Here is a 16491-nt window from a genome sequence, read left to right as displayed (position 1 = left end):
CTCCATCTGGCTCTAATTGGTAAATAAAGTTGCCAGCGGCCAATGATAGGGCAAGGAGACAGAGGCGGGACTTTAGACTTTCTGGCAAGGGAACCCAGGGAAGAAGGAGAATCGCCATGCTGGGGAAGCAGGAGGATCAGGCTTGAGAGCTGCAGGAGAAAAAGCATACAGCCATGGAGGAGTCGGGGAAGAGAGGCCCAGGGACCCCTCCCCCGGCTGGTCTGGAGCAACAAAGGTAGAATATAGATGTCAGTAAGTACTAATTCAGGAGTATAGGAGGGGAGGCATTAGCAATGCGCATGTCTGGGAGTGACCCAGCTAGAGTACGTTGCCAGGTGGCCGTGGGGCAACATGAATATGAATAGCGTTAATATTTAATACAACAATGTATAAAACAGCTCTGGACGTGTGCTTATTCATGCATGCCTTTTACTGGATCTTTTTTTCATTAAAAAAAAAAAAAAAAAAAAAAAGATTAGAGGCCAGAAAAAAGGTCAATAAAGCACATAGGTTGCAAGCATGAAGACATGAGTTCAGATCCCATCGTTGGCATGAAAAGGGCCCCTACAGACTCATAGGGAATGATATGAGTGGAGAACTGACCTGGTTGTAGTAGGTGTGGTCTTGTTTGAGGGGTGTGGCCTTATTCAAGTAGATGTAGTCTTGTTTGAGTAGGTGTGGGCTTGTTGGAGTAGGCCTGGACTTGTTGGAGGAAGTATATCACTGAGGATGGACACTGAGGTTTTAGAAGCTCAAGCCAGGCCCAGTGTCAGGGTCTCTTCTTGCTGCCTGTGGATCTTGTCGAACTCTCAGCTCCTCTCCAGCACCATGCCTGCCTGGATACTGCCATGCTTCCCACCATGATGATAATGAACTAAACCTCTGAACCTGTAGCCTAGCCCCCAGTTAAATGTTTTCTTTTAAAGGAGTAGCTGTGGCCATGGTGTCTCTTCACAGCAATTGAACTAAAACAGGTCCCCAGAATCATCATAAAAAGAAAAAAAAAGGTAGTTTGTGGCTACAATTTCAGCAATGACACAAGATCGATCACTGGAAATTTGTGATTAAGTTCCAGGCCAATGACAGGCGTTAAATCAGATAAAAGGTAGAAGACACCTGAGATTGTCCCCTGGCCTTGCCACCTTGCACATAAATACCCCCCCCACACACAACTAAACACACATCCATGTGCACACGTGTGCACACACACACACACACAAAGGTAGAAAATGTTTTATAAGTTGCTTTAAAAAAGTATTAACCCTACAAATTTCTTAAAGCAACTTGGAACAGGAATAAAATAAATGGTATATACATGTGGCTGGAGAGATGGTTCAGCAGTTAAGAGCCCTGGCTTCTCCTGCAGAGGACCTACGTTCCATTCCCAGCACCCACGTGGTGGCTCACAACTGTAACTCTAGTTCCAGGACATCTGACACCCTCTTCTGGCTTCTGAGGAACCAGGTATACACACGTGGTACACACACATACATGCAGAGAAAAAAACGAACAAAATGAAATAAAAACTTATTTTAGAAAGATCAATATAGAAGCATCACTCTGCATGGATTTTTGCAATAGCAGCGCCAAGAAAAACTATCCGCGATGCTCCCATCTAGATGCATGCATGTTTGTGTAGCTACTGACCTCTAAAATATTGATTTTCCCCATAAACTCTGTGAAGTCTGTGTCAAATTCTGTTCTCCGTGGATCCAGGATGTCATATTGGTTCTTCTTAATGCCCTGGTAGATGTTTTTGAACTTTATCCCCAGGATATCGATTCCTTCGATTGTAGAGTTGCTCAAGGCTGAGTATGTCTGCACAATGGTTATCATCTCTGTAATCTTCCAAAAGAAACATTGCATGGTTAGAAATGAGTTCTCAGGCCCCTTCTCAAGACCGGGCTCCTCTGTTAAACGTTGCTGGCCAGGGGTGCTATTTTGGAATGCTGTTGATACATTAGAAGATAGGACTAGCTAGAGGAAGGAGGCCACTGAGGGTGTGCCTGGGAGGGTTACTGAAGTGGAAACTTCTAGCTTCTTTGGAAAGTCAGTTATGACAAATGAGGTTTTGCTGGGCCACACAGGTAAAAGGAGGTTTTGCTGGAGCAGACACAGGAAAAATCAAAGGGGGGACAGCCCATGGTGGGTGGTGCCATCCCTGGGCTGGTAGTCCTGGGTTCTATAATAAAGCAAGCTGAACAAGCCAGGGGAAGCAAGCCAGTAAGTAACATCCCTCCATGGCCTCTGCATCAGCTCCTGCCTCCAGGTCCTTACCCTGAGTGAGTTCTTGTCCTGACTTCCTTTGGTGATGAACAGCAGTGTGGAAGTGTAAGCTGAATAAACCCTTTCCTCCCCAACTGGCTTCTTGGTTGTGATGCTTTGTGCAGGAATAGAAACCCTGACTAAGACACTCTCCAAAGACTAATACCTAGGAACCTTTAGGGTGGCTTCCCTAAAGCCACAATACCATCCCTCCTCAGTCAGTCTTAATGACTGATGTCAGAGGTGCGGCTTTCTGCTCAGCAAAGGTTTCTCCTACACACTGTTCAGAAATACATAGAGAATGTTGGTCCTGAGAGAGAGAGAAAGAGAGAGAGAGAGAGAGAGAGAGAGAGAGAGAGAGAGAGAGAGAGGAGAGAGCGCAAATGGGCTTCAAACTTTGCCCGCTTACAGGGCTCACAAGCCGCACACGTTTTCTCAGGTTGATATTGTGGCTGAGAGCAGGAGCCTTCAAGTTCAAGATCTATCTGTGCAACAAGAATTGAGGTCTTGGGAGAGGTGAAATTCTGCAATAGCCTTGCGCCATCACAAGGCACTAGCCCTGAGAGAGAGAGGATGCCAGCTCAAACACACACAGTTGTGGTGTCTGAGTAACCTGACTGACTGAGTTGGATCAATACCGGGAGGAGGCCTGAGTTAATGATCCTCACCCACACGACCTGAACCCCCAAAATAACCAGCCCCGTGTGGTTAAGGGACAGGGGGGCTGTGGCTGCAGAACACTTACTTTCTCCAGTCTCTTACAGAAGGCTTCGAATTTTCCAAATATATACATTTCTGAAACTTCAAAAGACTTCTCCCCAGAGGATTCTAAAATCTGCTTCCTTGTTTTGTGAAAGGATGCCTGGTATTCCTTGAAGAGAAAGATGCAATCCTACAAGAGAATTAGAGAAAAAAAAAATCAGGCAGGGGGATGGGCGACAGGTTTATGATAGGCTGACCATGCCAGCCCCATCAAACAAAGGCTGGTACTGTTAGCAAATGTTCATGTCCTCTGTATATAAAGACCTATGAATGACAATATCTGTTTTTAAATGTTTATTTTAAACTTTATTATAAAAGCCACCACACAAACACTCACACACACACACACACACACACACACACACACACACACATCGTCCACTGAAATTATCCAGACTAAAAGACTATACAACTCAAGGAACTCAGATACAATGAGAGTAGTCATTCAGAAAGCATGGATTTTTGAATACACAATTCGGTTCTGTCTCACTTATCTATTTCCCTTAACTCTTCCTGAACGTATGACATCAGGTTCCATACTCCCATGGCTAACTAAACGAAACTGCTGTGCTGTTAAGTTACCTTCTAATTATTCGTGCTTGCACTCAACCTGGGTCAGAGGTGCGTTTACGGTGGGCAGCAGTCAATGGAGAGTCAGTGGGGTTTTGGTTTCTTTCAAATCCCAGTTATGTTATGGGAACATGCGCTTTAACCCAGGCATGGGGCAAGAGGCTGCTTCATAGCGGGTGATTATGATTTGCCTCAAGCACTGGCGGGGGGGGGGGGGGGGCTGATCTTTGCCAGCTGCAGAAAGTTTAATTCTGGGACTCTAGAGAAGGTGTAAATCCCAGAGCTCTAAGAGGGGCAGAAGGTGTGAAGAAGAAAGATGGAAGGAGGAGGAAGAGAGCGAGGAGGGGAAGAGGGGAGGAAGAAAGGGAGGAGAAGAAGAGGAGGGGGAGGAGGAGGAAAGGGAGGAGAAGAGCAAGGAGGAGGAGAGGGAGGAGGAGAGGGAGGAGGAGAGGGAGGAAGAGAAGGAGGAGGAGAGGGAGAAGGGAAGGGATGAGGGGAAGAGGAGAGGAAGAGGAAAAGGGGGTGGGAGGGAGGAGGGAAGAGAGGAGGAAGAAAGGGAGGAGGAGGGAATAGGAGAGGGAGGAGGGTGAGAGGGAGGAGGAAGGAGAGGAGGAGGAGGGAATAGGAGAGGGAGGAGGGTGAGAGGGAGGAGGAAGGAGAGGAGGAGGCTCTGCTCCCCTCCCCATGTTCCTGGTAGCTGTTGTCAAGTGTTCACAAGCAGAAGAAATTAGAGTTATCTTAATGACAAAGATTGTACTTGCCCCAAAGAACTCAATGACCTTAATCAGCAGGAAGTTGTCGAAGGAGGTCTAAGACCCTTTATCCTCTAACCTTCTTTCTCCCCTACCTAGTGTTGAGAAGTTGGAAGGGAGATAGAGATCTAAGAACCTCAGTAACATAGCCCCACTCCCCAAATAGTGCCTACAGATATTGGCTGGTGTACTGGCTAGGTTTGTGTGTCAACTTGACACAGGCTGGAGTTATCACAGAGAAAGGAGCTTCAGCTGGGGAAGTGCCTCCATGAGATCCAGCTGTGGGGCATTTTCTCAGATGGTAATCAAGGTGGGAGGGCCCATTGTGGGTGGTGCCATCCCTGGGCTGATAGTCTTGGGTTCTATAAGCAAGCAAACAAACCAGAAAGTAACATCCCTCCACGGCCTCTGCATCAGCTCCAGCTCCTTCGTCATGAACTGCTTGAGTTCCTGTCCTGACTTCCTTTGATGATGAACAGCAATGTAAAAGTGTAAGTTGAATAAACCCTTTCCTCCCCAACTTACTTCTTATTTATGATGTTTTGTCCAGGAATAGAAACCTTGACTAAAACAGCTGGCCAGAATGTTGAAAATGAGAGACTGGGTGCTCAGCACTCAAGGGGACAAGGGGACACCTAGCAACACCCCCTCCCCAACCAAGGATTGGGAATACTGAGGGAGGAGGAAGACGAAGAAGGATGTCAGAGCGGGAAGAGGGTTTGGAGGGCTGCGACATGTTGTTTTCTGGACATAACACAGCTGTTGTATTTATTAACTCTTGGCCGCTGCAGTTCCCTGAGTAGGACCTGCACGAGATCGAGCCAGCCAGACATCAGGCTTGGATGAGGAGGGTGAGCTCCAGGCCCCCCCTCTTATTGCTGACAGATTATGCTTGTAGGTGTGGAATGTCCTTCTTTCAGAAGGCTTTGGCTACAAGTGGGATTCTCAGCTCCTGGGGACAGTCCCATACCAGTGTATTAAATGGACTTAGTGGATCATTAAAAAAAAAAAAAAAAAACAAAAAAAAAACAAGAAGTTGGGAGAAGATACTGTTATGGTTTGTCTATGCTCAGCCCAGGGAGTGTCACTATTAGAAAGTATGGCCTTGTTGGAGTAGGTGTGTCACTGTGGATGTGGGCTTTAAGACCCTCATCCTAGCTGCCTGGAAGCCAGTCTTCCATTAGCAGCCTTCAGATGAAGCTGTAGAACTCTCAGCTCCTCCAGCATCATGCCTGCTTGGATGCTGCCATGTTCCTGCCTGGATAATGGACTGAACCTCTGAACCTGTAGGCCAGCCCCAGTTAAATGTCCTTTCCGAGACACGTGGTCACGGTGTCTCGAAGCCACAATGGAACCCTGACTAAGAGCCATTCCCTATTTCTTGGCTGTCCTTGCCCTTTGCACTGGTTCCGGGGCACTTCTAGGTTTGTTTTTTTCTGAGACTTTTTTCTTTGCTCACTCTGGCACTCTGAGCCTTCCCTGGCTCAGCTCATCTTCCCTTCGGATAAATGATCCTGTCCTGGCACGTGCAGTTTCTTTTATTTATTTATTTATTTTTATTTTATTTTTTATCTAGTTAGGTTTTTTTTGTTTTGTTTTGTTTTGTTTTTGTCTCCACTTGTTAGGTGTAGTCTCTGGACACATTTCAAAGCATCTTCCAAACGCTTGTGCTCTGCTGTCAAAGGGAGAAAGCTGTGTCCAGATGTTCATGTCTCCCTGAAGGTAGCTCCCTGTTGCTTGAGGCCCCTGAGCTCATTCCTTAAGTTACTGAGAGCTGTTTTGCTTCTCGGTGTTTGATGGTTCTTCTCTTTGTCTGTTAGTGCTCTTGATCCCAGGAAAAGAATCTGTGCTTCTCAGGACTGACAATCAAGTCCCACGTGAATGTATGCAGGAGAAGAGATAGCTACAACCTCAATGAATAACGGCAGATGAGTCCTCCTCACAACTATTTTTCCCTTTGCCCATCCATTTCTTCACCTTCTGTTGCTGTTGTTTGAGAACAGGAATCCCATGTAGCCCAGGGTGGCCTCAAGCTCCCTGTGTAGCCAAAGTTGACCTTGAATTCCCAATGTTCCCATCTCTACCAACCCCACACTAGGGCAACAGCGATGTGCCTCCAGGCCTCTTTTATGGGATGCCAGAGAGGAGGCCCAGAGGTTTATGCACGCTTAGTAAGCTTTCTACCAATCCAGCTACATCCTTAGCCCAGTTTCTCCACACTTCTAGAATAAGTGCCTCAGCTTCCTATTTTCCTTCTGTAATTTGAGCACAGGTACTTGTCTAAGGCTACTGGGGGCGGGGCAGGGGGAGGGGCATCTGCCCGGGTCTCTTCTGGGCTGGTTAGTGTTGCTGTCCAACACTGCACACCTGCCAGTCAGAGCCCACTTCAGTTAGTTTTTTCACTTCTCCTGCTACTTTAACTTGCTCTTCTCATTGTTGACTTATAAAATACTTTGTTACTTTGAGTCGTCCAGGGGAAGGGAGCATTGCGCATGCGTGCAGGCGCCTACAGAGCCAAAGGGTTCCGGATTCTCACGGCGCTCTCTACCACTGAGCCAGCTCTCTGACTCCACCAGAGTGAACTATGACAATCCTCTTTTATATTCCCACACTACTCCGTGACGGCTTCCGAGGGAGCACGGTTTCATGAATGAACAAAGGGAACAAGATTGAGCTGCCAGTTGAGAGCTTTGCTTTATGAAAAATGAAACGCTTTTACAAACCTGGATTTTTTTTAGTACAGCTGGCGTTTCCTGGTCCCACACATGGTTTGTTCCGCCGTCAGTAATGTATGCTTTGCAGGCTGTTACCATCTGATTTGTCACCTAAAATAAAGGTAGGTACAAAGTGGCTATAGGTGAATGGCGTTTAAAAGCATAATACATGCGATAAATAATTAATTTGTGGAGTACATAAGTCACAAAATTAAAAACAACAACAAACAAAACACAAATGAAATCAAAATAAAGAAAACCCAAAACATTTACCTACTGCAATTATGTCACTGTCCCTGGGGTCATGACTCCCAAAGTCAAACACATTTTCTATTTGTCTAGTACACTTCCATTTAAGTCCTGACCTAGTCCAAAGTAATGAATGACAGCCACTTAAAAAGGTTACAGGAGAGGGTTAGAGAGTTGGCTCAGCAGTTAAGAGCACTGACTGTTCTTCCAAAGGACCGGGGTTCAATTCCCAGCACCCATGTGGCAGCTCACAGCTGTCTGCAACTCCAGTTCCAGGACCCAACATCCTCACTAAGGCACGTACAAATGCAAAACACAGAATGCATATACAGGCAAAACACAGATGCACATAAAAAAATTTTTTTTTTTTTAAAAAGGGAAAAAGATGGTTGAGTGGAGGACTACAGATCAATGCTTGCCCTGCATGCTCAAAACCTTGGGTTCCATCACTTCAGACAGGTGAACCTCAGGAGATAGAGGCAGGGGCATCAGAGGTTCAAGGTCATCTGCCCTCCACAACATAAAAGAATTTGAGACCAGCCTGGGAAACATCCTGGGCAGAGGGGGAGAGGGAGCGGGAGGGAGAGAACTCGCCATGGTGGGCTGGTAAGATGGCTCAGCAAGTCAAGGCACTTGCCTCACAAGCCAGGCAACCTGGGTTCATTCCCAGGAACACAGGGAGAGGTAGAACAGAACAGACCCTACAAAGTATCCTCTGACCTCCCCGGGCTGCTGTGGCATGCCAACATCAAACACACACACCACCACACCACTGCCGCCGCAGCTGCCACTGCCGACTAAGACTAGGACTATGACTACGAAGACAAAGGCGCTCACCTTGATGAATAATGACGTCATCCTCTCTGATGTATTATAATACCTCGACACACTGTGAATCATTCTGATGGCATTGATCAGGTTCTGTATCCCGTGTGCCATGGAAACCTAAAGTCATCCAGATACAGGAAGTAAATTCTATCATACACGTGATCCCGGTTTGCTTCCAACGGCTGCGACCACACGCTGCGGCCAAATGCTTTAACAGTGCAAGTTAACTTTAGGAACCCTGATTCTTAGTCTTCTGGACTCTGAGCCACCCCTCCAGACCCTAGAAAACCCCACCATCAGGAGCGTGCTCACCAGGTCGTAGTTATAGAGGGGCTGACACACTTTCTCCAGGGTGTACAAATAGCGCACGTTATCCTTTGATTCATTAGCGGAGTCGGTGATTCGTGCGTCCAAATCCCGCCAGTTCTAAGGAATCAAAATTTGTATAAGAATCCAATTATCAACCTAAATATCTCACTGTGCTTCAATTTAGTCACGAAACTCAAGCTGTTTTCCCTGAGCAAACAGACCCTGTCCAAATCTGACTGGTATAACTTCTTTTTCTTCGTGAAAAGGATTCACTTGAGCTGGAGAGATGGCTCAGATGTTAAGAACACTGGCTGTTCTTCCAGAGGTCCTGAGTTCAATTCCCAGCAACCATGTGGCAGCTCACCACTGTCTAATTAAACTGTAGTTCCATGAAACCTGACATCCTTTTCTGGTGTGCAACTGAACATGCAGACAAGGCACCTATACACGGAAATACATCTTTTTAGAAAGAAAACAATGGGCTGCAGAGATGGCTCAGTGGTTAAGAGCACTGTCTGCTCTTCCAGAGGTCCTGAGTTCAGTTCCCAGCAACCACATGGTAGCTCACAACCATCTGTAATGGGATCAGATGCCCTCTTCTGGTGTGTATGAAGACAGCTACAGCGTACTCATAGACATAAATAAATCTTTAAAAATTAATAATAAAACGATTTACTTTGTATTTGTTTAATTGTGTGTTTGTGGGGTAGGAGAGAGGAAGTGTGTGAGTGCAGGTGCCCAAGGAGGCCAGAAAAAGGTGTCAGATCCCTGGAGCTGGAGTCAGGGGCGCTCGTGAGCTTCCTGACATGGGTTGTAAGAAGCAGACTAGGGACCTTTGGAAGAGCAGTGAAGTGCACTTAACTGCTGAGCCATTTCTCCAGCCCTGATATCTCCTTGTCTTGTAGAACTTAAGACTGGCTGTTATAAGCAGGTTAAATGCTTGACAAAAAAATAAAGTCATTCCTTTGTGATTGTTGTCCTTGTGTATAGACCTGCACTAGACCTGCTTCTGCCCAGAATGGTTTTTCCAAGATGGGTACTCGATGACATCATATAACAGTTCTGGGTCTTCCACAGTGAGTCCTGTCACTAGAACATGATTCAAAGGAAATATCCATATTGGCAAAGTGGACTCAGTTGGAAGTCAACTTTTTCAAGTTTTGTCCTTTGAATCTGAAATGTGGCCCAGAGGCTGGTGTTCCCTTGTGCTTGGTTCTCAGCTTGGACCATCATCTTGAAGGCTGGAGAGAAGCTTTGGGACGTGTGGCCTGGCAAGCAGAGGAGAGCCTCCGCAGATGCCAGCATCTTTTCCCTGTCTGCTGGCCTGCCCCATGTCAAAGGCATCTGCCACATGCCCCTGCTACCGTGAGCTCCACTGGACCCAACCACAACGATGGGTAATACCTTGGAAACCAGGAGCCAAACGGACCATTCCGCCTTTGGCCTTCCTCGTGTTTTTCTCACGGTGAGATAGATACAGAAAATTAGAACCAGAAGCAGGACATCAGTATGGCCGTCAACCTGACATTATGGTTCTTAGGCCTTCCAAACTGGCCTGTGGTAAGAAGGTAAGAAGGTGGGAGGGCTCAAAGCTGTGGGCTAGCTAAGCCTTCTCATGCTGTAAACAGAGATCAGCAGCAGGACCTTGTGGTGAGAATTTAGAAGATCAGAGGGTTGCAGTTATCTTTCAGAATCAAGAATGAAGAGCAGGATTAGGGCAGGGATATATGATTGACAGACATTTGTTTTATACCTACCGGGTAAATCTTTTACTAAAACAAAACAAAAAACATTGTTGCATGTCCATGCAAAGAAATGTAAACTTCAAGGGAAAGAAAAAGAGTAAGGAAAGGACCAAGTCAAACAGTGCCTCTAAGGAGAGGCTGGAGAGGTTGCCCAGTGGTTAGAGCACTTGCTGTTGCAAAAGACCCAGGTTCGATTCCCAGCACCCACACAGGGGGGCTCACAACCGCTTCTCACTGCAGTTCTAAGAGACCCAGTGCCTTCTCCCTTCTGTGGGCTCCAGACACTCCCAGACACTCGCATGGTGCATAGACATACATGTGCTCATGTGCATACATTAAACAAACAAATCCTTAAAAAAATAAAAACGATCCCCAGGAAGAAAGGTAAAGGAGGTGGGGGGAAGGCATACTGAGCAAAACTTTTGCCTTTTCGTCTTTCTGTGTCGCCTTTTAGTGTGATTACAATTTGTTCTTTTCTTACTTGACGTGATGCAGTGCTTGTCTGCATGTCTGTCTGTGCAGCCGCATGTGTCTGTGAAACACCCACGGAAGCGGAAGACGATGTCAGAGACCCTGGAACTAGAGTTACAGATGGTTGCTGGGTGCCCTGACCAGCCAGGCGAGCGCAGCGAGTGCTCCTGGCCACTGAGCCACCTCCCCAGCGTGGCTCCTCACCTCCACAAATCTGTATTGATTGGCAATTCCCAAAACACCTTCCAAATAAAAGTGCTCGTTTCTCTGGATGGCACACCACAGATGAACTGCCAAGACTGAGAGATGAACCTCTGTCTCGTCAGCTGGGAACTGTGGTCTCTGAGAAAGCCTGATTCAAAGCAAGTGACTGCTGTGTATCAAGAAACCATCCGACACCTTAGAACAAAATGGAAGAGTGGTCTCTGAAGACTGGGAAGGGCATCAAAATAAAGCTAGAGAGGGGGGTATTAGTTCTGGGTTCCCCCTGTAGCACAGTAGGGCTAACTATTGATTAAAACAACCTACGGTGTGTTTCATGACAACTAGGAAAGTCTGAAATTCCTAACATGCAAAAATGATGCATATTTTTGTGGGACTGGAAAGAGAGCTTAGTCAGAAAAGCTTGCTGTAAAACAAGACCTGATTGTGAGACCCAGAGCCCATGTCCAAGAAAGCTGGATACAGTGGAACACATGTCACCCCAGGACCCGAGGAGGCAGGGCCAAGCAAATATCTGGGGCTCACTGGGTAGCCAGCCTAGCCTACTTAGCGGGAGAGGCAAGGGCTGGAGAGAGAGCACAGCAGTTAATTGTGTTCACTGCTCTGAGTTTAGCTCCTGGCTCCCATGCTGTGTGGCTTACAGCTACCTCTAACTCCAGCCACTGGGGATCCAAGAGTCTGGCCTCCAGGGGGCATATAGATGTGGTATGTACTCAAAATACATCTCACATTTCTTTAAGAGGCAGTTTGATAAGGATAATTTTCTAGTAAATTGTTCTAAAGAAATCAAGTTTACAATAAAAGGCCCTTTTACAAGTTTATAATGTTAAAGAACACAGAGTTTACCTTTAACAGCTTGGAGTGTGCGACATTTAGCACATTTATGACGGCCTTACAGTTGGACCCTTTAATCTGCTCAATGATGAAGTTGAACTTGGCTGACATACGCTTCCAATGCTCCAATTCGGTGAGGGGACCGGAATCATCAGCTTCTTTTCTCATCTGCTCACTCTCAATGAGGACCTGAAATTGAGTATCATCACATCCACCAGTAGCTCCCTCTTCTGGCTGCTGTGGGTACTGCATGCATAGCCCCCTCATCTGACTATCCTGGGTACTGCAAGCATGTGATGCATATACATACGTGCAGGCAAAACAACAAAACAAAACAAAACAAAAAAACTACATAAAATGAAATAAAATGAAAGCTGTAAAAAAATTTCAGACTTTTCTATCACTAAAGGCACCCTGCCAAGTGAAAACAGGACCTAGCAGGTACAACAAAGAATTAAGATCTGGGAAACATTATGTGAAGTCCAGCAGTTCAAAGAGATAGCACCCCTCAATCGAAAAGAAAATTAAGTAAATGCTTTGAACAGGTGAGTCAGCAAAGAAGAAGCCTAAGCAACCACTAACTAGGCCTAACTTCAGTGGTAGTCAGCAGAGTGCAAAGTTGACTGCACTACCATTGTACAGTTGCTATGACAGCCACCTGATAATGCTAGTTGATAACGCTAGCTAGCTGTAACTAAGGGCTTAAAGAAATGAGAGGGTCCATACACTTCTGTAAAGTACATAAATTAATTTAACCACCATGTCGCTTGTCTTTGTCACTCGAGGCTCAACAGTGAACAGCCTAGATCATGGGGTGGCCTATAGAAATGTCTGTGAGTCATTGTCCTGAGTACCTTAACTGATGTGAGAAGACCCAGCCCAATGTGGTGGCACCATCCCCAAGGCAGGGGTCCTGGATTATATAAGGGCAGAGAGAAAGCTGAACACAAGTGAACATGCATATGTGTATGTGTACATGTGTGTGTGTGTATGTGTATATGTATGTGAGTATGTGTGTGTTATGTGTGTGTATGTGTGCATGTGTGTATGTGTGAGAGTGTGTATGTGTGAATGTGTATGTGTGATTGTGTATGTGTATATGTGTGTGAGTGTGTGTGCATTATGTGCGTGTATGTGTGCATGTGTGTATGTGTGTGTGAGTGTGTATATGTATGTGTGCATGTGTATATGTGTGCCTGTGTATATGTGTGTGAGTGTATGTGTGTATATGTGTATTGTGTGAGTGTGTGTATGTATGTGTGCATGTGTATGTGTGCATGTGTGTATGTATGTGTGTATGTGTGTGAGTGTGTGTATGTATGTATGTGTGCTTGTGTGTATGTATGTGTATATGTGTATGTGGGTGAGTATGTGTATGTATGTGTGCATGTGTATGTGTGTGTATATGTGTATGTGGGTGAGTATGTGTATGTGTGTGGGTGAGTATGTGGGGGATGAGTGTGTGTATGTGTATGTATATGTGTGTGTGTATATGTGTATGTGGGTAAGTGTGTGTATGTGTATGTGAGTGTGGGGGTGAGTGTGTGTGTATGTGTGTGTATATGTGTATGTGGGTGAGTGTGTGTATGTGTGTGTGAGTATATGTGGGGGGTGAGTGTGTGTATGTGTATATGTGTGTGAACGTGTGTGTATGTATATGTGTGTGTATATGTGTATGTGGGTGAGTGTGTGAGTGTGTGTGTGTGTGTGTGTGTGTATGATGCTGGAAACCAAGCTTAGGGTTTCATATGTATTAGGCAAGCACTCTACCACGAGATACCTTCCCAGCCCTGCTTTTTGTCAGGGTATTTTATTACAGCACTAAAAGCAAAAATACAACAATCACTGCATGGAGGCCATAAAGATATCCAACAAGAGGCCGACACTCTGAGGGATTCCACCAAGACTCCTGAGCACACGTAAAGGAAGCCCGAGAGAAGACAGCCATTGCATATGCATTACTGCCCTCTGAAATATCCAAAGGAGAAAGTCCTTGTGGAGGGAATGGAAGAACAAACCTCTCTGCTTCCTTAAATAAATGGGTATCTGATATAATCTCAATGCTGAAAAGTCTATCTAACAAAATACAATTTTTAAGGATCTTCCTGCCATCTGAGGTCACTTTTTCTTTTAAGATTCATTTTTATTTGATTTGATGTATACAAGTGTTTGCTTGCATGAATGTATATGTACCATGGAAGCCAGAGAAGGGCCTCAGGTCCCCTGGAACTGGAGTTACAGATGGTTGAACCTACTTTGTGGGTGCTGGGAACTAAACTTGTGTCCTCTGCTAGGACAGTGTGGTGGTTTGAAAGACAATGGTCACCACAGGCTGATAGGGAGTGGCTCTAGTAGGAGGTGTGGCCTTGCTGGAGTAGGCATGGCTTTGTTCGAGGAAGCTGCTGCTAGGGGGTGACCATGCTCACTGTGATAGTATTTGGAGATTAGGGCTTTGGAAGGTTATTAGATCACAAGGGTGCTGCCCTTATTACTAAGATCTGCATCTCTATTAGTTAGTGCGTACATACGTGTTACATGGGTGTTCCTGCCTTTGTATGCACATGTTATATGGGTGTTCCTGCCTTGTGCACACATGTTACATGGGTGTACCTGCCATTGTATACACATGTAACATAGGTATTCCTGCCTTTGTATGCATGTGTTACATGGGTATTCATGCCCTTGTGCACACATGTTGAAGGGAGGGCTAGATATCAACCTTAGCTGTCATTCCTCTGGCACCATCTACCCGGTTTTGAGACTGGACCTCTTACTGGGTCCTAGGGCTCACCAATTAGGCTAGACCAGCTGGCCAGTGTCAGGGATCTGGCCGTCTCTGTTCTCCCAATGCTGGCCAGTGTCAGGGATCTAGCCGTCTCTGTTCTCCCAATGCTGCCCAGTGTCAGGGATCTGGCCGTCTCTGATCTCCCAATGCTGGCCAGTGTCAGGGATCTGGCCATCTCTGTTCTCCCAATGCTGGCCAGTGTCAGGGGTCTAGCCGTCTCTGTTCTCCCAATGCTGGGGTTACAGGTGCACACCCCCACCCCTGGCTTTTAGTGTGAGTGCCGGGTATTGAAATCAAGAACTCACATGTGCATGGCAAGGACTTCAACAAATTAGCTCCCTCCACTGCCTGATGGGGTACACTGTGTAAAGTCCTGTCTCTGTCCTTCCTCACCTACCCAAGGCATTCTCTGATTGGCATTAATAAAAATCTGATGACCAGTTAGCTGGGCAGGAAGTAGAAGGCAGGACTTCCTGGGAGGGAGAAAGGAGCTCTGGGAAAAAGAAAGAGCAAGTGATTTTGCCAAGAGACGTGAGAGGAGACAGACATGACTACGGGCCTGGATGGTATAGCTAGCCACATGGCTGGATGAGCTAGGTAGACAGGTTAACTTAGATGAGCTGATGAGAGTCTGCCCAGCTAAGGCCTCAGCTCTGAAATACTAAAAAGGCCTCTCTGTGTGGTTAACTAGCTGGTTAAGGAATAATTTCCACCATATTAATTTCCAGCATTCATTAATATATACAGAATATTCATAATCGCTTTACAACTGCCCCCAACCATCAGGGACAAAATGTCATAGCTAGGACCCACAAGACTCCAGCCCAAGGGGAAAGGGAGGGGTCCCACCTGCTCGATCTGCTTGTACCACACCATCAGCACCTCCTCCAGCTGATGCACCATCTCCGAGCTGCTTGCTGCAGCTGTGACCTCTTCAAAGGTGTGCAGCTTGGAGAAGTCGATATTGTCCACCTTCTTCAACATCACTGTCCCCTCGATGCTTATGGTAGCATCTTAGAGAAGAAAATGAGACATTATGAAGAAGTGCCCAGTGTGTTCAGTGACAAGGTGTGTTTCTGGGCTGTAATGTCTACAGAAAAGAGAAAGATCCCGTGCTTTATAAAGGTATAATTCTACATGTAAATATGGAATGCAGTTGCTAGGGTGCTTGGTCCTCTAACATAAACCAGGCATAGAGGTTTCATCCTAGCACTTGTGAAGGTAGGGGCATGAAGATCAACAGTTGAAGGCTACGGGCAGTGGTGGCGCACACCCTTAATCCCAGCACTCGGGAGGCAGAGGCAGGCAGATTTCTGAGTTCGAGGCCAGCCTGGTCTACAAAGTAAGCTCCAGGACAGCCAGGGCTACACAGAGAAACCCTGTCTCTGGAAAAAAAAAAAAAAAGAGTTGAAGGCCATCCTGGGGTACAGAGGGCATTCAAAACTGACCTGGGCTACATGAGACCCTGTCTCAAAAGAAAAAAGAAAAAAAAAAGTTGTGAGTTGACTTTTGAATCAAACTGTATATTTATACTGCATTAAGTGATAAAAGCACATTTTAAAGAGTTCGTCATAAAGTACAGCTTAAAAATATTTATTTTATGTGTACGTGTATATGTGTGCCCAAGTATTGCACCACGTGTGTGCAATACCCATGGAGGCCACAAGGGGGCATTGGATCCTCTGGAACTGGAGGTTATGAGCTGCTGTATAGGAGCTGGAAACCAAGCCTGGGTCTTCTCCAAGAGCAGCAAAGCTCTTAACTGCTGAGCCATCTCTCCAACACAAGTCCAGATTTTCTTAGTGGCAAACACTGATTAAGAACAGGAAAAGATCTCTCCTGATAGAATGCCTTATACCTGCAAAGATCCCTGGTGAGAGAGGCTCTCCTGTTCTCCAGGTCTCCTGGTGACTTTCATTGCCATCTCCTTTTGGAGACCTTCCTCTATAAACCCTGTTTTCAGACACACACACCTTGCAGCTAAA

The 16491-nt window shown here is 46.1% G+C and overlaps 1 protein-coding gene across 5 annotated transcripts in view; it reads right to left on the bottom strand.

The window, feature by feature from the left end:
* Dnah8 (dynein, axonemal, heavy chain 8) overlaps positions 1 to 16491 on the bottom strand; it is a 248828-nt gene that overhangs the window by 210620 nt on the left and 21717 nt on the right. For 4 of the 5 annotated variants that reach the window (XM_030249467.1, NM_013811.3, XM_006523588.3 and 1 more), the window contains 7 exons: positions 15356 to 15519; positions 11734 to 11910; positions 8453 to 8566; positions 8150 to 8257; positions 7073 to 7174; positions 3011 to 3157; positions 1648 to 1845 (listed from right to left, as the gene is read on the bottom strand). In XM_030249467.1, the coding sequence (XP_030105327.1) occupies positions 1648 to 1845; positions 3011 to 3157; positions 7073 to 7174; positions 8150 to 8257; positions 8453 to 8566; positions 11734 to 11910; positions 15356 to 15519 (1010 nt within the window). Of the gene's footprint in view, positions 1 to 603; positions 730 to 1647; positions 1846 to 3010; positions 3158 to 7072; positions 7175 to 8149; positions 8258 to 8452; positions 8567 to 11733; positions 11911 to 15355; positions 15520 to 16491 lie in introns of those variants that run through there. The other variant, XM_006523592.2, reaches the window with a different exon arrangement.

This window comes from Mus musculus, chromosome 17 (assembly GCF_000001635.26).
Source record: "Mus musculus strain C57BL/6J chromosome 17, GRCm38.p6 C57BL/6J".
NCBI lineage: Eukaryota > Metazoa > Chordata > Mammalia > Rodentia > Muridae > Mus > Mus musculus.
Note: the sequence above shows the minus strand (reverse complement) of the source record. Positions and strands in the feature narration are given on the sequence as shown.